The sequence below is a fragment of the Oryx dammah genome, unplaced genomic scaffold (genome assembly GCF_014754425.2).
Source record: "Oryx dammah isolate SB20612 unplaced genomic scaffold, SCBI_Odam_1.1 HiC_scaffold_23, whole genome shotgun sequence".
NCBI classification, from domain to species: domain Eukaryota; kingdom Metazoa; phylum Chordata; class Mammalia; order Artiodactyla; family Bovidae; genus Oryx; species Oryx dammah.
Window position 1 is genome coordinate 114,296,237 of NW_024070207.1, and position 22,037 is coordinate 114,318,273.

The following is a 22,037-nucleotide window of genomic DNA, read 5'->3' on the forward strand; positions in this document are numbered from 1 at the left end:
ATGCCCATTTGTGTCTAAACTCCTGGCTATCTCACCATAGTTGCACCCTACACCCAGCACACCTTTGGGAGTGTCAGGAAAATGTTCATCACATTTTTGTGCCAACAAAGGGACTCTTTCCAAGCTTTTCACTAAGAACCCAGCTATAAGTTACTGAGGACTTCAACTTGTCAGGGTTTTGTGGGTTTTTTTTTGTGTAATTTGCACACCATAAAGTTCACCCATTTAAAATGTACAGTGGTTTTTCATACACTTAAAAGAGTCAACCATCACCATAATGTAGAACGTTTTCATCATCATCACATACCCCCCCCTGGGAGGGGCCGTCCCAACCCACATTCAGCTCTGTTCCTCTTTTTTAAATCATGCATTTTTCCCCGAGGGGTGTAAGTTAAAACCTGGGGGCTGGTCACCATCCCACAGAGAACGCTGCAGCAGAGATGTTCTTACAGAGATTCTTCTAGTAGTGGTAGTGTTTGTTAATTGCTCAGTCGTGTCCAGCTCTGACCCCACAGACTACTGTAGCCCGCCAGGCTCCTCTGTCCTTGGGATTCTCCAGGCAAGAATACTGGAGTGGGTTGCCATTCCCTACTTCAGAGGATCTTCCCAAGGATCGAACCCGGGTCCTCCTGCATTGCAGGCAGACACTGTTACGGGTACCTGTGTGCGTTATTTGTGCTCCAGTAAGGAAGGAACCATTGAGTAGTACTCGAGTGGAGTCAGCCAGGGAGCCAGGGGCACAGTTGGAAGGCAGACTTACATACCCCTGCTCTTCTTGAAGGTTCACCTAGCTGGCGTCCCGGAGTCTCCTGGCTGCATGTCTGACTGCAGTGAGGGAGGACCTAGCTCCTGCCGCCCCTGGGCGCCTGTGCTTGGAGGGAGGCATCTGTACACATGGCACGGGCCCAAGCGGCGCCTGCCGGAGGCCCTACTAGGACCTGTTGCCAGAGCTGCAGCTCTAAGTATGTGGTTGCCTAGTGTGTGTGAACTCAATGCGAGCCGTGTGAGGGTTTGAATGCACGGTGTGTGAGAACGTGTGCATGCTGGGTGGGCAGGTGTGTGTGCACTGTGTTTGCAAGCTGAGTGAGGATGTGAGTGTATGCTGCGAGAAACTGCATTCCCTGTGTATGACACTGAGTGTATTCACTGTGTGATGATGTATGTTTACACTGGGATGTGTACGCTGCCTGCTGTGTGTAAGCACTGTATGGGGAACGGTGTCCATGCAGTGTGTTCTTTTGCGCTGTGAAGACCAGTGTACACCTCGAACGTGCACGCGGTGTGTGGGAGCTCTGTGAGAACTAGTGTGCACATTGCATGTGCACGCCGTGTAGGCGTAATGCGTGAGAGTGGGTGTGCATATTGCTAAGTGCATGAGGTACGCGCCTGCTGCGGACCCCTGTGCACCTCGCGTGTGGACGCGGTACGCATGCGCAGCTTGAGAACCGGTGCGCACATCGCACGTGCACGTCGTTGAGGGGACGCGCGCGGGTTCCACAGCGCGGCGGCAGGGGCAGTGCGCCTGTGCAGCCCCGGCATCCCGATGGAGCACGGTGTCGGCTGCGCGGCGACAGCCGGGACTGAGGGGGCTACGCGGGCCCCTCCGCTTCCTGGGAAGATGGCCGAACCGGGCGCGGTGAGGACCTCACCGCCCAACCACCGGCCTTCAGGTAGGGGACTCTCGGGCTGAGGCGGGCGCGTGGGCGCCTCAGGCCCCTGAGGGGGGCGGGGCGGGCCGCGCCGGGGCGGGAGGCGGGGCACGGAGCCGGGCTAACATCCTCTCCTCTGCCCGGGGTCGTCTAGGCGCGGGGTCCCAGGGCCGCGTCCCTCACGGCGCCGGTGACAGGGGACACTCCCTCTCGGGCGACCTGAGTGAGTAGGTGCCATTGGGGGGTGGCTCAGGGCGGGTGACAGGTGTGCTTGGTGTGAGGGGTGGATGCAGAGGCCATGCTTGATGCCCGAGGGGCCCCGAGCGTCTGGCCCAGTCTCCCGGCGCAGCCGGCATGGGGGGCACCGGGGTTGGCCGAGCCGGCGCCGGGGGTCGCCGGGGGTCGCCGCGGGTCGCCGGGGCCTGCGCGCCCGCCCACTCTGCGTCTCGGGCGTCGAGCGCGAGCGGCAGCCCAGCTCTGCGCTTCGCGGCGTCCCTGTGGGGCCGAACCCGCGCGTCACCCGCTGGCGGAGCGGCCAGGTGCGAGCCCCTAGCCGGGCTCCCTGGCCGCCCGCTCGTGCGAACAGAGGCCGCGGGTACACTGCTCCGGGGTCTGGCGGGGCCGCGCGGCGGATGAGCCCCCGGCCCTCGGGGCTGCAGCTGCTGGGAGCTGAGGAGGCACGGTCCCCGTACTGGCTGCCCACAAACGAGCGAAGCGGGCAGAGATTTTGAGGACATTTGAGGGAATTTTCGATAAGCTAGTCTCGCGTCTTTTAACGTTCTGTAAAGTGGTTGCAGGTAGTGCGGGGGTGTAAGCAACGTGGAAACCGATTTCGTGTTTTTCCTGACAACACCTTTTTTTTTTAAGTTAATGGGAGCTATTTTTAAGACGTGTTTTTACCGCAGTATAGCATGCTTCCCACAGAAACGCACAGATCTTAAGTAGAGGATTTGGAGATTTATCACATCGTGAAGATCTGCGTATTTTATGTAAGGTATACCAAGGAAGGGAAAGAAATCAAGGGAAATGTTCTTGAATCACTTAAAACAAGATTTGCATGGAGGAAGTGGTATTTTTTTATTGGGCCTTCATTTGTATCATTTAGAAAAGGAGGGGGTGGCTTAAATCTTTCCCGGTTTGCGTTTTTCATCATGCATATTTTGAAAGGCAGAATTTAACAATTATCACAGGATTGTGATATAAATACTATAAACATGTACTTCTGTTTTCGTCTTTTTTGCTTGAGAAACTCGGTCGCATCTGCTAGGGAAGAACCCAAAACCTACCCATCCGTTAGGACCAGGTTGGGGGAGGGGAACCTAATAGAATAAAACATTGGAAAAGGAAGGTTGTTAAAATTCACCTTTTAATTCGGTCGAGAGTTTAAATAAGTAGGTAGTTTTGATGTTGTAGAGTCAAGGTGGAGCTGTATGGTTGGGCCTGAAATTCATCTGTGGTATTTTATTTTATTTGAAGGCACTTACTAAGAGAAATCCCATGGACAGAGGAGCCTGACGGGCTACAGTCCATGAGGTCGCAAAGAGTCGGACACGACCTCGCGATGAAACAACAACCATAAATAAGGGTACCATTCTTATTAAGTTCTAGTTGAAAACTTTTATTGTAAAAAAATAGCTTAAAGCTATATTCCTTCATTTGACATCGGAAATACGGAAAGACACGTTCTGTGAAGGCTTAAAATATTTCAGGGACTTCCCAGGCGGTCCAGAGGGTAAGACTCCTCCCTTCCATTGCAGAGGGGAGGAGTTTGATCCCTGGTCAGGGACCTAAGATCCTGCAAGCCACCAGGTGCGGCCCCAAACAAAAGATTTTTTAAAAGATAAAATATTTAATAAACTTCCATGTACATTAGGGTTGGTGTGGAAAAATTAAAGTATTCAATTTAGGTGTCAGGTAGTACAAGGGTTTGCTCTTTTAAAGCAGGTTTTGTGAGGCTAGGTACTTTGAAAAATAATGTCATCCTCAGAGAAGTCTTGATGATAAAACCTCAAGGTTTTATGATTATCCATCCTCATAGTGATTATTCTTGGCCATCCAAGGCTTTATCATCTGGGACCTGTTCTTGATGAGATTCAACCTGCATTTCTTGAGGGTCAACCATTGTTCCTAAGTTTGTGCTGAGTGCTTTGAGGGCCAGAAAAGACAAATTCCAGAGAGGTTTAGGCTCTCAGACAATTTCATAGTGGGGGGATATGGGCCGGCAAGTGGTTTTCCTGGGAGCTGGTGTAGAAGGTCTCATGAGAATACCTTTCTGGTTGTTTCCTCTAGCAACAGGTTCTTCCGATATTGAAATCCTGTGCAGTTTTCCCTATTATCCCCCAGTAATGCTTTCTTTCTTTCCCTTTACCTACACCCCAGGATGGAAATGACCAGAGTACTGTTCTCTTTAGTGCTTTTGTTATGTGCATGGTATAAGGAATGAGGTGCAAGCACCTGTTGCTTGAGTCTGCTTAAGTACCTTTAGAAGGCAGGGAGAGGCAGCAGACTGTCACCGGAGTCTGTCAGACTGCCTTGGTGACACACAGGTCCTCTGCTCCCCTCAGTCTGAAATGCGCCCTTCTCCACTTTTCCCATAGGCCTCTCTCGTCTGAATTAAGGAAGTTTGTCTTTTTTGTGCCTGTAGCACCTGCAGGAAAGCAGTCTTCTTATTCCACCCGTGTGATGACATCAACCTTCCAGCTCCTCTTGGCAGCTGTTCATTGGGTGCCCACTGTGAACAGAGCCCTGACTGCCTGGGTGTGAATGCCACATCTCCTCTTCCTGCTTTCTTACCTGCAGAGACATTGTTGAGCTTCAGTTTTCTCACCTTTAAAATGGGTATAAGAACACCGTGGTGGAGGGAAGGAATAGAAGCACTGCTTTGAAGATGAAGGAATTAGTAGCTGTAAAGCAGTGCTTGACACAGTAAATGCTCGAGCTGGTCATTCAGTGTCCCTTCTATTAGATGATCAGCTTGAGAGTAAGGCCTGGGTCCAGATTACAGGTGCCTCTCACAGTGCCACCTGATGCAGAGAGTGGCTGGATGTCATCCTACTCATCCTCAAAGTTTTTGCACACAGTAGGTCTGTAACTGATGTTCGACAATTGCATTATGCTGGGAGCAGCTCCACTGGGTTGAGTAAATACTCGCAAGTTGGTTTAAAGGAGTATGTCGGTGGAGAAGATTGAAATAGTGGGATTACAGAACATGTTGAACTTTACAGTGCTTTCTGCAGGTAAATACTGTTTCCTAAGTTGAATTCATTTGCCCATGGTTCCCTGGTCGGGAGGGAATTGCTTTGAGGTGAGAGTCCCTTGGACAGCAAGGAGATCCAACCAGTCCATACTAAAGGAAATTAGTCCTGAATATTCATTGGAAGGACTGATGTTGAAGCTGAAGCTCCAATACTTTGGCCACCTGATGCGAAGAACTGACTCACTAGAAAAGACCCCGAGGCTAGGAAAGATTGAAGGCAGGAGGAGAAGGGGATGACAGAGAATGAGATGGTTGGTTGGCATCACTGACTCAATGGATGAGTTTGAGTAAGCTCCGGGAGTTGGTGATGGACAGGGAAGCCTGGTGTGCTGCAGTCCATGGGGTTGCAAAGAGTTGGACACGACTGAGCGACTGAACTGAGATGAAGTTCCCTGCTCACCTCCCACCCAGATTAGGCAAATGGAAGGGTGCATAGGAAGTTCAGGAGAGACTCCCCTGGGGACCACAGTAGGGTAGGACCAAGTTGGAAAGGTTGGGAGTCCGGCCGCAAGAAATTCAGAGTTCTTCATCCTCTCTCAAAGTTGCATTTGAAACTTTTTTTTTTAATTGTCCAGCCATGCAGCTGTGGGATCTTAGTTCTCCGGCCAGGAATTGAACCCCTCGGTAATGAAATTGCAGAGCCCTAACCACTGGACCCACAGGGAATTCCCTACAACCATTCTTGACCACTTTAATACTAAAATTGTTTGAACCTAAGAGGAACGAGTTGAGCTTGTGCATGTGTTCTAACATCATGAGTCCCTTTGGCCTTGAGAAAGACATTCCCACTCCCCTAGGTCAGGAGACAGAGAGACAAAGTTGCATTTGGTCTGGGGCTTCTGTTCTGGCTTTGTTGAATGATGGCACTGATGGACTTGGACTTGGCAGAACCTTCAGGGCCAACTCCTGAAAGCCTGCCTGACTATAAACTGTTTATTTTTTTGATGTCCTGAGCCTGGTGACACAACTGGTCAAAGTCTGTCATTTCTGTCTCTAACCCTCTTTCCTCTCCAAAATTAAAGGATGTTTTCCTTTCATTCAGATGCCCCATCTTCTGAAGTGGTTCATTTTTTGAAAGAACATTTTATATTCTTTTTGAAAATTTATTTATTTTTCATTGAAGGATAATTCCTTTACAATATTGTGTTCATTTCTCCCATATATCAACATGAATCAGCCATAGGTATACATATGTCTCCTCCCTCTGGAACCTCCCTCCCACCCCTCCAGGTTGTCACAGAGTACCAAGGTGAGCTCCCTACACCATACGGCAAATTCCCATTGGCTATCTATTTTACGTATGTTAATATATATGTTTCCATGCTACTCTCTCAATTTGTCCCACCCTCTCCTTCCCCCACTGTACTAAAAGTCTGTTCACTATGTCTGCATCTCCACTGCTGCCCATATAGGTTCATCAGTACCATCTTTCTAGATTCCATATATATGCATTAATATACAATATTTGTTTTCCTTTTTATGATGCCACTCTGTATAACAGGCTCTAGGTTCAGCCAGCTCATTAGAACTGATTCAAATGCATTCTTTTTTATGGCTGAGTAATATTCCATCGTGTATATGTACCACAGCTTCTTTATCCATTCATCTGTTGACGGACATCTAGGTTGCTTCCATGTCCCAGCTATTGTAAATAGTGCTGTAATGAACATTGGAGTACATGTGTCCTTTTCAGTTATGGTTTCCTCAGGGTATATGTCCAGTAATAGGATTGTTGGGTCATATGGTAGTTTTGGGCTTCCCTGGTAGCTCAGCTGGTAAAGAATCCATTCCTAGTTTTTTTAAGGACTCTCCATACTGTTCTCCACAGTGACATTTTGCCTTCTGTATTAGCTGTACTAATTGACTTACACAACAGAAGGATTTTCAGGGCTGAATCAGGTAGATGAGAGATGGGGTTTTCTGGTGGATGCTGGTCAGTAGTCTGGTGGGCTTTGTTGGGAGGATTTAATAGGATAGAGCTCATAATGTGCTCAGCATAGTCAGCACTCACAGGGCAGGTGGTATGATTTGGCAGCTGTGGTTTTGCAGCTGTGCTTCAAGAGCAGGGAACCACAAGTTGCCAGTTTTCTTATGGTCCAGACTTGAAGGTCCTAGAATGTCCTTTCTGCTGCATTTGGTCAAAGCAAGTCACAGAGCCAGCCCAGATTCAAGGGGAGGGGAAATATACTCCACCTCTTGAGGCGATGTGTGGTAAGCACCTACTGGAAGAGGAGGAATCTGCCTTTCTAGAGGTTCTCTACTGTAACAGGTGAGTACCTTGAAATTGAGATGTTAAGTAAGGGAATTCCTTGACTTGGTGCATTCACTGCCAGGGCCTGGGTTTGATCCCTAGTCATGGAACTAAGATCCTGCAAGCCATGAGGCTCAGCAAAAAAAAAAAAAAAGAGAGAGAGATTTAAATAAGTTGGTCAAAGTCACACATTAAGTGGCGAGCCAGGGCTCAAACCCAAGTGTGTTTGACTCTAGAGTTAAGTATTTTTAATCTCCATGCCTCTGTTCTATTCCAGATAGATTATAACAAACTCCTTTTATGCATGGGCCATGCCTCCCACATTTTCTGTACCCTACTCAAGATGTAGCTTAGTACTGTTGATACACATTTTATGAAGATTTTATGTGCCTTTTTTATAGTACACAGTTACTTTACTGTATAAAGTTGATGATGACCTTCATTTCTTAGAACTACAGCAAAAATTGTATCAACAAAAATGCTTAGAGGGAGAGAAGTTTCATTTAACAGAATCTCTTGTTTGCCAGATTCCAGGATATCAATGGGTATCAGGTTGCTTTGTCAAATTTCTACAAATGTTTCTAAATATGTGCTCTCAATTTATATCATTACTGTGTACAATAATGAACCATAAGGAGTCTGGCATCTGTCCACAGGCCATACACTGAGTACTTTTGCCCTGGACTAGCATTTCCCACGGAGAAAGCAGTGGCACCCTACTCCAGTACTCTTGCCTGGAAAATCCCATGGACAGAGGAGCCTGGTGGGCTGCAGTCCATGGGGTCACGAAGAGTTGGACATGACTGAGCGACTTCACTTTCACTTTTCACTTTCATGCATTGGAGAAGGGAATGGCACCCCACTTCAGTGTTCTTGCCTGGAGAATCCCAGGGACAGGGGAGCCTGGTGGGCTGCCGTCCATGGGGTCGCACAGAGTAGGACACGACTGAAGCGACTTAGCAGCAGCAGCAGCATTTCCCAAAGGGTGTGATATACAAGATGATTTAGATTACATGTGGACAAACTTATCTTTTCAGTTTTAGATTAATAGTCCTGTGGATTCTTTCCTTGTATTGTAAAAGTACAACTAATACATCAAACTAACTTCATGAATATTTTCAGCATGAAGTAAAATATGAAAAAATATTCAATTTAAAGAACAATTTAAAGAAAACTACTGAGTATAGGTTGGTGCTAGTTAATACAAATAGAATGCTAGCTTTAACTATTTAACTCAGTATATCCAAAATATTGTCATTTCAACATGTAATTAATATAAAGAATTATTAATGAAATATCTCACATTTTGTCCTTTGCACCAAGTGTTCCAAAACCAGTGGAAGACTTGACACTTCCAGCTCATCTCTACATGGACTAGTGAACAATTCAGGTGCTCAGTAGTCACTGTGGCTAGTGGCTCACATATTGGACATGGTGATCTAAAACATTTCCCTCATGGCAGAAAGCTCTGTTGGTCACATAGGGCACCATGGCATTGAGTGGCTCATGAAGAACAGGATGTATGCTGCAGTATTCCACCTATCGTAGCTCTCTTGTGTGGAGATGAAAAGATGCTTTGATAAAACGGCCTCCCCTGCAATAAGGCAAAACCTGCCTGGACCCTCAGGCTCCCAAGGGGAGAGGCTGCTTTTGCTTTCCCTGACGTGGGCAGGTGCCAAGGTCCGGATATGGATTACTGTCTTGGATTATTCACAACGTGTGGAAAGGGAGTAGCCTTGGCTTCCTGGTAAATGTTGGGCTGTTATCATGGAAGAGCATGGTATGATAGTGATGGAACAGTGGGAGGAGAGTGGTATTAGCCAGCACACACACTCCACATTCAGTGTCAGGTCCAGTGGCGAAGCCCCTCTTCAGGATGGTCTCTGTGAGGCCAGGTCTGGTCGTTCCCCCCAAGGCTAGCACTGTGCCTTCCTAGCTCCTGTTCACCCCACTCCAGTACCCTTGCCTGGAAAATCCCATGGACGGAGGAACCTGGTAGGTTGCAGTCCATGGAGTCGCTGAGGGTTGGACACGACTGAGCGACTTCACTTTCACTTTTCACATTCATGCATTGGAGAAGGAAATGGCAGCCCACTCCAGTGTTGTTGCCTGGAGAATCCCAGGGACGGGGGAGCCTGGTGGGCTCCCGTCTATGGGATCACACAGAGTTGGACACGACTGAAGTGACTTAGCAGCAGCAGCAGCAGCAGCTCCTGTTCACAGAAGCCACTCTCTGATTGTGATCACCAAGTTCTGGTTGACTGACAGGACACACCCCCTAACTGGAGACCACGTAATTGAACAGTTTCAGGGAATGCAGGGGCCGAGCCACCTCCAGTATCCTAGGTCTTATGATGTGGTGAAGCTGGCACTAGCTCTAGGGGAACTCACTGGGCAGGGCCAGGCAACCACACTCACTTTCAGGACCTGCAGGACAAGTCCCGGCCCAAACCAATTTGTCCCCATCCTGTGCAATTGATCTGTCTTTGCCTTTGGTACCAAGTTAACTGTGGGTTTAGCAGGTCAGCCAGTGTGCAACACCAACTTCTATGGTAGATCTATTAAATGCACTTTCTTCTTATCCCTGCCCTTGTTTTTCTCTTTCCCTCCCACTTTTCATATGTATTTTTGCTATATTTTGTATAAGCAGAAGGAAGGAGAGAGAGGAGGACATAACGGAATACCTATGTTCTCTTCCCTTAGCACCTAGGCCTGTGCTTTCAGCATTCCACTGACTAGAGAGGCAAATGTCCTTGTGCAGGGGGTGTCTCCTCTTATGAGAGTTTGCACTTCTCTACCTAGCTAACTGTGTGTGTTCGGTTCTCTTGAGCACCAGTCAGGGGTGACAATTTGTGGTGAAATACTATAACAGCCTTCAGTGGAAGCTTTCTTTGCAAGTGGATAATTTTTGCTCATGTAGATATCTGTTATGAACAAAACTTTGTTCATTTTCTTTAGTTAGATAACCAATATTATTGAAGTAGATTTAGTTATATCCTCAGACAAAAAGCCCTCTTTAAAATATTTCTGATTCTAATTGCAGTTTTCTTACTGCGAAACATGTTCCTGCTCTTTTTTCCCCCCTCCTAAGTTCAGTTCAGTCGCTCAGTCGTGTCCGACTCTGCGACCCCATGAATCGCAGCACGCCATGCCTCCCTGTCCATCACCATCTCCCGGGGTTCACTCAAACTTACGTCCATCGAGTCGGTGATGCCATCCAGCCATCTCATCCTCGGTCGTCCCCTTCTCCTCCTGCCCCCAATCCCTCCCAGCATCAGAGTCTTTTCCAATGAGTCAACTCTTTGCATCAGGTGGCCAAAGTACTGGAGTTTCAGCTTTAGCATCATTCCTCCCAAAGAAATCCCAGGGCTGATCTTTAGAATGGACTGGTTGGATCTCCTTGCAGTGCAAGGGACTCTCAGGAGTCTTCTCCAACACCACAGTTCAAAAGCATCGATTCTTCGGTGCTCAGCCTTCTTCACAGTCCAATTCTCGCATCCATACATGACCACTGGAAAAACCATAGCCTTGACTAGATGAACCTTTGTTGACAAAGTAATGTCTCTGCTTTTTAATATGTTGTCTAGGTTGGTCATAACTTTCCTTCCAAGGAGTAAGCATCTTTTAATTTCATGGCTGCAGTCACCATCTGCAGTGATTTTGGAGCCCCAAAAAATAAAGTCTGACACTGTTTCTACTGTTTCCCCACCTATTTCCCATGAAGTGATGGGACCAGATGCCATGATCTTCGTTTTCTGAATGTTGAGCTTTAAGCCAACTTTGTCACTCTCCTCTTTCACTTTCATCAAGAGGCTTTTTAGTTCCTCTTCACTTTCTGCCATAAGGGTGGTGTCATCTGCATATCTGAGATTATTGATATTTCTCCCGGCAATCTTGATTCCAGCTTGTGCTTCTTCCAGCCCAGCGTTTCTCATGATGTACTCTGCATAGAAGTTAAATAAGCAGGGTGACAATATACAGCCTTGACGTACTCCTTTTCCTATTTGGAACCAGTCTGTTGTTCCATGTCCAGTTCTAACCGTTGCTTCATGACCTGCATATAGGTTTCTCAAGAGGCAATTTCCACTTCACTTGATTTTGTTTTCAGCAGTCATGAATTATTTCTAAAGAATAATTGCTTCTTATTAATGGTCTATTAATTTCTGCATATGGAGGAGGGCATGGCAACCCACTCCAGTTTTCTTGCCTGGAAAATCCTATGGACAGAGGAGCCTGGCGGGCTACAGTCCATTCAGTCACAGAGAGTCGGACAGACACGATTGAGCAATTAAGCACAATTTCTGTGTATCCTTAATCTTCTGGAGCGAGAGTAACTCTCTTTACAGCAAAACAGTCAAGGGAGTGAAATGAACTGTTTCACTCTACCCTAATCAGCTTCTATTTCTTTTTTTCCCCCCTCAGCTTCCATTTCTCTTACTTGTCTTTTACTTTCTCTCAGTTTTGACTGAGAGACCCAAAAAGACCCAGTGCCTTTCTACTAAAGAGTGTTGAATGTCCTGTGTGGTACATAATTTTACCTTTATTAGCTAAAAATGAAAAGGATTCTTGCCCCCCTTTTAAAGGTGTATAAAGATGCCCTGTAGTGGTGCATAAAGATTTCAGAGTGAGTGTCTCTTATGATCAGGCCAATTCAAGCAGGAGATGTTATACACAGTGCTGTCCAGTAGAGCTTTCTGTTCTCCGTGTGTTCCAAATGGTAGCCACTTGCCACATGTGGCTATTGAGCAGTGAGGAACTGACTTTTTGTTTGTATCTGATTTAAAACAATTTTAATAGCCATATGTGGTAACAGCTTCTGAATTGGACTCTGCAGTTAACTAGATGTTTACTGACCTTGCCAGGTGAGATCAGAAATGAGTGTGTTTTGGGCTCAAAAAGTTCCTTCAAACTCATCTATTCTTTTTTTCTTTAATTTAATTTTTATTTTATTTTGGAGTATGGTTAATTTAGTTTCAGGTATACAGCAAAGTGATTCAGTTATACCTATACATATATCCATTCTTTTTCAGATTCTTTTCCCATATAGATTATTGCAGAATATTGAATAGAGTTCCGTGTGCTATACAGTAGGTCCTTGCTGATTATCTATTTTATATATAGTAGTTTTATATATAGTATGTTAATGCCAAACTCCTAATTTGTCCCATCTATTACTTGTTTCTTCTCTACAAGCTCTGGTATTTAGTACTTGTTATTCGGGTCCTCTCAGATGTGCACAGGCCACCAAGATCAGAACTGGCATTTAGCTCTTGTGGTTCACATCTTATCTGCAGTGCGATGATAGATCTACCAGACAAGACTTATTTTTGGCTCCTGGGGGCCCTGGGATGCCCTCTTTGTCCCTGCTTCAGTTTTGGTTATACACCTTGGTTGGAGGAGAAGCCAGATTGACTTATAAGGCATCATCAGATCATGAGATGAAATATTGAGCTTTGCAGAATATGGATGGGCTGTGGGGAAAACTTTTCCAGGGGGATGTTGGCGGGGACTGAGATCACAGGAGAAGCCCATAGTGGAAGGTGAGGGTGGCGAGGGGAGCCATGAGCAGTGCAGCTGAAGGGATCAGTTCTCCCTTCTCTAGGACGTGCTCACTGAATTTGGCAAGCCTCAGCTCTCTCGTCCAGCTTGCTCCTCACAACTGTGGCCTCACGTGTTGGCCTGGGAGAAGAACTTGGTTACTTGTGAGTGCACTGGTGCTTTAGGTCATCTGACTAACGCTTTCCAACCCTGACATGCTGTGGTCCTCCACTGCCAGCCCAAAAGGCTGGGGAAAAGGTAGTCTGGTCTTGCCCACTCTGATTAGCAGGATCACCAACCATGTGGGCTTATTAACCAGCAGACTTACCAGACTTCCCTTCTCCTTCTCCCATTACAACCAAGGCAGGGGGTTCTGTGTCCATCTCTCATGACCCCATCCCCACTGCCAATGCCTAGGTCAGACCCTGTCATTTAGGGCACAGCCATTATCACAGGAACCTCAGAGGTCTCTGTCTATGTCACCCTCCTGCCATGGATCCATCGTGTTGTACTCTTGTGTGACCTCTGACATCAGCCTAGCCTAAGCACAGTCTAAACTTCTGCTGGGGTTTCCCAGGTTGGTTGTGTTGGAACAGGGCTCCTGCTTACCCCTCCAGCATCCATCTCTGGTCAGTGATCACCCCCAGCTGGTTGTCTCCAGCACTCTCTGCACCCACATGTGCCTCACTGCCCATGCTCATGCTTGGCTCACGTCTCACCTCTTTCCGGAAGCCTTTCCCGATCACACACACTTTGGGTGGGTTTTTCTTTTCTCTTCCATTTCCATTATGGTGTTGATAACACTAATTCAGGTAACTAAGATCACGTGGAAATAAACTTGGGGTTGGCATTTGGAAAGTAAAGTGCACAGATCTTAAGCACACAGTCTGATGAATATTTACATGTACATCCATGTAACCAACACCCAGATCAAGAAACTAAATATTTCGAGTACCCAGATGGCTCCCCTGGGCCTCCTTCTAGACAGAACTCCCTAAAGGTGGCCATTGTTCTCAACTCTTTTCACTATAGGTTAGTTTTACTTGTTTTGAGGTTTATAGAAATAGATTCTTATAGTATGTACATTAATATTGCAGCAAAATATACATCACATAAAATTTATCATTTTAGCCATTTTTAATGTACAGTTAAGTAGCAGCAAGTACATTCACATTATTGTACAACCATCACCACCATCCATCTCCAGAACTTCTTAATTGAGTATATAGTTTTTGTGTGTGTGTCTGTTTTTTTCCTTTCAGAATTATAAGATTCACCCATGATGTTGCAGATATCAGTGGTTCATTTCTTTTTATTTCTGGGTAATATTAGATTATCTGACTATACATACTACAGTTTGTTTTATCCATTCTCTTGCTGATAGGCAGTTATTTCCAGTTTTCTGTTGTGAATAAAACTGCTAGGAGCATGCTTGCACATATCTCTCGGTGCCCACACACATGCATTTCTGTTGTGTGCATACCTAGGAGTTGAATTACTGGGTCAGAAGGTAAGCATATGTTCAACTTTTGCTGATAGTGCCAAACTGTTTTCCAAACAGTTGGAAGTAGTTCCCTATTGCTGTTATAACCGGTTACCACAAATTTAGTGGCTTATAGCAATGTGGATTTATTATCTTCTAATTCTGGACATCAGAAGTGCTAAAGTCCAGGTGTTAGCAGAGTCTTTCCGGAGCTCTGGGGGAAGAAGCCATCACCTTGCCCTCTCCAGCTGCTGGCAGCTGCCCGCACCCCTCGGGCCGCGCCCCACCCCCCGTTGCCAGGGCCAGCAGCGCAGCCTCTTCCAGTCGCCTGTTCTCTCCAGTTTCTGCTGCTCTTGTGATGTGTCCTCTCTCCCACTCTAGCTTTCTTGCCTCCCTGTAGCTACATGGGGCCCAGCTGGAAAATCCTGCAGTCTCCCCATCTCCAGACCCTTACCTTAATCACATCTGCAGAGGCCTTTTTGTCACAGAGGGTGACATTTTCATGGGTCCAGGGCTTGGAACATGGGCTTCTCTAGGAGGCTGTGACTCTGCCTGCCATTCTGTATCCCCACCAGGAGGGCATGAGAGCCCCAGTTCTTGTCTGTCTTTGTCAGTGCCTGCTCTTGCTGGTCTTTTTCATTGCAGTCATTTGAAGTGGACGTTGGGGCACATGCACAGCTGCCTCCCCCAGGCAGTGTGTCCTCCTTTGCTCTGATACAGATTTATTGAGCTGATCATTATTACATTATAAATATGTGTTTACATGCCTCTGTCTTGGCCAAACTGTACACTTTTTCATGAGACAAATCTCAGAGTAGCCAGTACAATAAGTGCTCCTTGGAGAGTAAGAAATTACTAAGGGAAGTTTTCAGCAGAGAACTGAGCAAAGCTAAAGGTGTAGATGAGAGCCTATGCTTACAATCCCATCTCTGGCTCAAGGTGGGTTTTCTCCCAAACAAAAATAGGACCAGAGCAGAGAGCATTGTTTCTAACTTCTGCACACTCTTCTCTCCCAAGGTAGTTAATCTATAAGTGAGCAGTGCCCTAGAAGGGGATATGGGCCTCAACTCCTGAGGGCGTTGGTTGGAAATGACTTCAGCGTGCATGTAAATGAGAGAGGGCTGTGCAGTTCCACAGGCCGCCTTATGGGGAGGCTGAACCTGGACCTTGCACAGAGGCTTGGGTTTTCCTTCTCCCTGGACTCGGCTCGTGTAGCAGCACGCTGCAGCTTCTCGCCTGTGGGAGGAAGACCTTTCAAGGTAAGCCGGGTGTCCCTGATCCCAGGGAATGTCGCGTGTGTAGACTGAAACCTGCCGTGGAAGCTTCAGGCTGGGATTGCTGAGGATGGCGGAGGCAGAGTGGAAGTGATTTTGCGATGCCCCTGGACGTGGCAGGCTGGGCACAGCAGTCCTGGGGCTGGCGAGCCTGGTCTGGAAGGTGGGACAAGTGTGAGACAAAGGCAGGCAGGGTTGTGGCTCCTTCAGGAGCATCTGGACATGAGGGGCCACTTCCTATGCTTGTTCGCGATGCTCTCCTTGGCCGGGCATGCACCTGGCTCCAGGAAGGTGCTCAGGTTTCAAGGCCTCAGGCTTCTGTTTCCAGGTGCTGGGGTGTTTGCAGCGGTTCTGGCTACCGTGACTTTGACCATCGGGTGTGGTGTGTGCATGAGGAGCTTGCCGGCCACGTGGCAGAGGACTTTCCCAGCCCTTGTGGGAAAACCTGTGTCACTGATTGAGCCTCGGCTGGTCAGCACTCAGATCCTGAGGGAGTCGGTCTTCTAAGAAAACTACTATCTCAGGGTAGACGCTCCTGGGACAGGCTGAGCAGGGCTGGTGCTGGGGACCCCCTGGCCTTTCACTGCTCTGCCTGCTGTATTCACATTGCGGAGAAACTCAGGTGCCTGCATTCCTGCTAAGCCCTGTCCCTCTAGGACTTAGACCCTGCTCCCTCTTTGTTCCTTGTCATCCTGGACCAAGGAGGCCGAGAGCCCAATCGCTTGGAGTCCCCTCCTCAGAATCCAGATCAGGGCACCTGCAGAGACAACACCTTGAGAACATTATGATAAGTGAAATAAGCCAGTTACAGAAAGACAAATACTACATGTTTCCACCTCAAGAGGGTACCCAGAAGAATCGAATTCATAGCATCAAAGAATGTAATAGTGGTTGCCAGGAGCTGGGGGGAAATGGAGAGTTACTCATCAGTGGGTGTAAAGTTTCAGTTAAATAAAATTAATAAGTTCTAGAGATCTGCTGTTCAACCGTATTGTACACATTGAGCTTTTTTAACAGTGTATCATGTTAAATATTCCTACCACAATAAAATTTTTAGAAATTTTTGATGAGTTTATCACTTACCTTCTTCTGATCAGGTACTAGTGTGGCCACTAACTTGCTGTGGGGCCATGGGTTAGTTTCATGGTCTCTTCCAGACACAACTTCTTATGAATATAGTAGCAAATTCCTCACAGAGTTGACAGGAGGATTATATGAGGTAATGAATGCAAAGTGCTTAGTGTGGTGTCTTGCATGTAGCTATGCTCCTTGAGGTCACGGATATCATTGTCATCATCTATGCATTGAGTACAACATGTCTATGAACATAAAAATTATATGTTTGTATATAATATATGTTGTATATTATGCAATGTACATATATATATTGTGTATATATATATATACACAACATACATACAATGTATATATATAGTGTGTATATATATGTTGTATATAATATATTTATGATGATAAATACTGGTATTGCCTTTCAAGGACCTAGTGACCTACTGAGCTGTGCTTTCTGTAATTTACTTATAATCCAAGTTTAGCACTAAAAACTACAAGAACACTTTCTAACACCATACACAAAAATAAACTCAAAATGGATTAAAGATCTAAATGTAAAATCAGAAACTATAAAACTCTTAGAGGAGAACATAGGCAAAACACTCTCCAACATAAATCACAGTAGGATCCTCTATGACCCACCTCCCAGAATTTTGGAAATAAAAGCAAAAATAAACAAATGGGACCTAATTGAAATTAAAAGCTTCTGCACAACAAAGGAAACTATAAGCAAGTTGAAAAGACAGCCTTCAGAATGGGAGAAAATAGTAGCAAATGAAGCAACTGACAAAGAGGTGTCTTACAGTTGCAGGCTGTTTAATAGAGTGAAAAGCAGAGATATTTATCTGTGCTGTTCTGTTTTTGATTCTTCTTCCAAATGACAAGGTTATATGTATAAGCATTAAATCTTAACTACCTAATGGGTTGAAACCTGACTAATGCAATTAAAATGTTTCAGCCTCAAATTTGTAATATAAAAAGGGTGTTTGCTCTCTGAAGTCCTTTTTGTAGCACCTTATTACCTTGAAGCAGATATCAAGTATGAATTCTTAGATGTGAAGGCCCTGATTTTTTAGTTGGTTTTTATTGTAGTAAAATATACATAACATAAACTTTGGCATTTTAACCATTTTAAGTGTACAATTCAGTGACATTAAATGCATTCACAATATTGTGTAACCATCACAATTATCTATTTCTAGAACTTTTTCATCATCTCAGGCAGAAACTCTGTATCATTAAGTAACTCCCCATTATTCCCTCCCCCATGTCCCTGGTAACTAATATTCCACTTTCCGTCTCTGTACATTTGCCTATTCTAGATACCTCCTCATATAAGTAGAGTCATACAATATTTTTCCCTTAGTGATTGGCTTATTTCACTTAGCATGATGTCCCCAAGGTTCATCCATTGTTGTATCATGTATCTGAATTTCATTCTTTTTAAGGGCTGAGTAATATTCTGCTATATGTATAAACCACATTCTGTTTATCTATTCATCTGTCAATGGATACTTGGGTTGCTACCACCTTGTGACTGTTGTGAATAATACTGCTGTGAAATGGGTGTACAGGTATCTTTCTGAGACCCTGCTTTTATTTATTTATTTTAATATTTATTTTTATTTTTTTATTTGGCTGTGCCAGGTCTTAGCTGTGGCATGTAGGATCTTCTGTCTTTGTTGCAGCATGTGAACTCTTGGTTGCAGCATGTGAGATCTAGTTTCCCAACTAGGGATCGAACCTGGGCCTCCTGTATTGGGAGCACAGAGTCTTAGCCACTGGATCACCAGGGAAGCCCTGAGACCGTGCTTTTCATTCTTGGGGGTATATACCCAGAAGTGGAATTGCTGGGTCCTGTGGTAATTCTGTGTTTGTCTCTAATTTTTTAAACGGTTTAAAAATTATTTTGAGGTATTGTCCATATAACATAAATCTCAACCCTGTGAAGTGTATGCAGTTCAATGGTTTTTAATATATTCACAAGGTTGTGCAATCATCTCCACTAGTCACTGATTTTTATGACCTCTGAGGAACTAGAGTGGGAGAGAGAATCTTGAAGGTGGCTTGGGTGTAAGGGAGGGCGCTTTCAGGAATAGTATGAAACTTTTAAAAAGAAGGATCTTTGTACCAGATCCTTGAAATGCCACACAGGCTTTAGGAGGAATACTCTGCCCACTATAGGGCTTTAGGGCCGAAAATTAGAAAGGCTCCCCTGCCACCTGACATATTTTCAGCTACTTATGAGGCCTTGTTTTATGGAACAGGATATTGAATAACCTCACAAATGGGACACCCTCCTCAAGAATACTCTGAAAGCCTGGTTCTGTAGGATCAGGCAGGCTTTTTGTGGCTTTTTGCTGCTTTGTAGCACCTCCTATGTTTGTTTTGTCAGATGTCCTTGCCTGGCTTGGAACTGGTTCTCTTCCTTCTCTGGTTCTGATCCCATATTCTGCAACTACTTTGTTTTCAAACATGAAACAGATTGTTTACCAAAAAAATGCCTTATATATTTAATTTTTAGATTTCAGATTGCTCTGCTTTGAAGCAAACAATAAAACTCATCCACTTTTGTTATAACCTACCATTCATACATACCAGGGTGCTCTGATTTTCACTGGTTCTGCTTATGTACTTGTGGTTTGTAACATTTGTTACTTTAGAGGTGGTTTTGTTGTGATTTTCTGATAGTTGGCCAGCTTTGTTTGTTTCTTTCTTTTTTGGTATACCATACAGTTTTTCCCAGGCTTTCCTGGTGGCTCAGACGATAAAGAAACCTCCTGCAATGCAGGAGACCCAGGTTCGATCCTTGGGTTAGGAAGATCCCACGGAGAAGGGAATGGCTGCCCACTCCAGTATTTTTGCTTGGAGAACTCCATGGACAGAGGAGCCTGGCAGGCTGCAGTCCATGGGGTCGCAGAGTTGGACACAACTAAGTAACTAATGTACACACACACACAGAGTTTTCCCCTTCAAAGTGTACAGTTCATTGGCTTTTTAGCACATTCACAGAATTGTGCACCATCAATTCTAAGTTATTTTTATCACCTGCGAAAGAAATCCCATACCTATTGCCAGTCACTCCCTGTTTCCTCCCATCTCCCAGTCCTAGGCAACCCAGCCACTGATATACTCTCTCTACAGATTTGGGGCCAGCTTTCTTAGATCCTTGTCTACCAGTGATTTTTTTCCCCCAAAATTATAGTATAAGCCACCCACTCTGCTTTCTTTCCCTGTTGCTTTCTTGTCATCTCCCTACCTCCTCCCTCCCTCTTCTTACATTAGCAGGTTAGCTGTAAATCCTCCTTAAATAGCTCTCAAAGTAAATGAGTTGGTAGATGGGGCACAACTACAGGAATTCATCTGACAGATGGATAGACAGCCATTGTTGCACCCTGGGACGCCCTTCTAAGTCACCTGCCTTCATTCTGTTTCTGTGAGGCTGAATTTCTCTATTTTCCCCAGTTTTATTGAGAAATAATTGATATACATCACTTCATGATGGTTTGATGTACATATATGATGAAATGATTACCACAGTAGAATCAGCTAACATCCATCTTGTAGTATTGTTGTTCAGTCTCTCAGTCGTGTCCAACTCTTTGCAACCTCATGGACTGCAGCACATCAGGCTTCCCTGTCCTTCACCATCTCCCATAGCTTGCTCAAATTCATGTCCATTGAGTCGGTGATGCCATCCAACCATCTCATCCTCTGTCGCCCCCCTCTTCCTGCCTTCAGTCTTTCCCAGCATCAGGGTCTTTTCTAATGAGTCAGTTCTTTGCATCAGGTGGCCAAAGTATTGGAGCTTCAGCTTCAGCATCAGTCCTTCCAATGAATATTCAGGGTTGATTTCCTTTAGGATTGACTGGTTGGATCTCCTTTAAGTCCAAGGGACTCTCAAGAGTCTTCTCCAACACCACAGTTCAAAAGCATCAATTCTCCGGCGCTCAGCTTTCTTCACAGTCCACTTCTCGCATCCATACATGACTATTGGGAAAACCATAGCTTTGACTAGACGGATCTTTGTTGCCAAAGTAATGTCTCTCCTTTTAAATATGCTGTCTAGGTTTGTCATAGCTTTTCTTCCAAGGAACAAGAGTCTTTTAATTTCATGGCTGCAGTCACCATCTGCAGTGATTTTGGAGCCCCCCAAAATAAAGTATCTCACTCTTTCCATTGTTTCCCCATCTATTTGCCATGAAGGGATGAGATTGGATGCCATGATCTTCGTTTTTTGAATGTTGAGCTTTAAGCCAGCTTTCTCACTCTCTTTCACCTTCATCAAGAGGCTCTTTAGTTCCTCTTTACCTTCTGCCATAAGGGTGGTGTCAGCTGCCTGTCTGAGGTTATTGATATTTCTCCTGGCAATCTTGATTCCAGCTTGTGCTTCTTCCAGCCCGGCATTGCACATGATGTACTCTGCATAGAAGTTAAATAAGAAGGATGACAGTATACAGCCTTGACATATTCCTTTCCCAATTTGGAACCAGTCTGTTGTTCCATGTCTGGTTCTAACTGTTGCTTCTTGACCTGCATACAGGTTTCTTGACCTGCATACAGATTTCTTGTCATATAGATACAATAAAAAGAAAAAAAGGAAAGAAATATTCTCCTTGTGATGGCAGCTCATAGGATTTACTGTCCTAACAACTTTCCTATATATTATATAGCAGTGCTAGTTATAGCCATTGTGTTGTATATTACATTCCTAGCATGTATTTATCTTATTGTTGGAAGTTTGTACCTTTTGACTACCTTCCTTCAATTTTCCCTCCCAGGTTGGCTTTCTTTTGTCTCGCTGGGCTGCAGGGTTCTTGAAAACTAGGCCATTCAGAACCATAGGCCCAGAAGCTGCTCTGGGTTGGACCAGCCTTGCAGTGTGAGCAAGTTCTGGGACTGAAATCAAGTGTGCAGTTTCTAGATGTGTAAATTCAGTCACTTCTTCTCTAGTAGAAATTGTATTTAATAGTCACTAATGGTAGATCTTCAAATACTGTTGACCCTTGAACAAGGCAGGGGCTAGGGGTGCCCACCCTCCCCAAAGTTGAAAATCCGAGTATAACTTAGAGTCGACCCTCTATATACATATATTAAAAAGCAGAGACATTACTTCACCAACAAAGGTCCGTCTGGTCAGAGCTATGGTTTTTCCAGTAGTCATGTATGGATGTGAGAGTTGGACTATGAAGAAAGCTGAGTGCCAAAGAATTGATGCTTTTGAACTGTGGTGTTAGAGAAGACTCTGGAGAGTTCCTTGGACTGCAAGGAGATCCAACCAGTCCATCCTAAAGGAGGTCAGTCCTGAATATTCGTTGGAAGGACTGATGTTAAAGCTGAAACTCCAATACTTTGGCCACCTGATGCAAAGAACTGACTCATTAGAAAAGACCCTGATGCTGGGAAAGACTGAAGGCAGGAGGAGAAGGGGATGACAGAGGATGAGATGGTTGGATGGCATCACCGACTTTATGGACATGAGTTTGAGCAAGCTCTGAGAGTTGGTGATGGACAG

At 45.3% G+C, this 22,037-nt stretch overlaps 1 protein-coding gene across 9 annotated transcripts in view; it reads left to right on the plus strand.

Moving 5' to 3' along the window:
- Nucleotides 1–1,410: 1,410 nt before the first annotated feature.
- The window catches only part of MAP7D2 (MAP7 domain containing 2), a 97,769-nt gene continuing 77,142 nt past the window's right edge, over nucleotides 1,411–22,037 (plus strand). For 4 of the 9 annotated variants that reach the window (XM_040266274.1, XM_040266275.1, XM_040266282.1 and 1 more), the window contains exon 1: nucleotides 1,503–1,670. In XM_040266274.1, the coding sequence (XP_040122208.1) occupies nucleotides 1,544–1,670 (127 nt within the window). In that variant the 5' untranslated portion in view covers nucleotides 1,503–1,543. Of the gene's footprint in view, nucleotides 1,671–1,753; nucleotides 1,873–15,276; nucleotides 15,437–22,037 lie in introns of those variants that run through there. The other 5 variants (XM_040266273.1, XM_040266280.1, XM_040266276.1 and 2 more) reach the window with 4 other exon arrangements.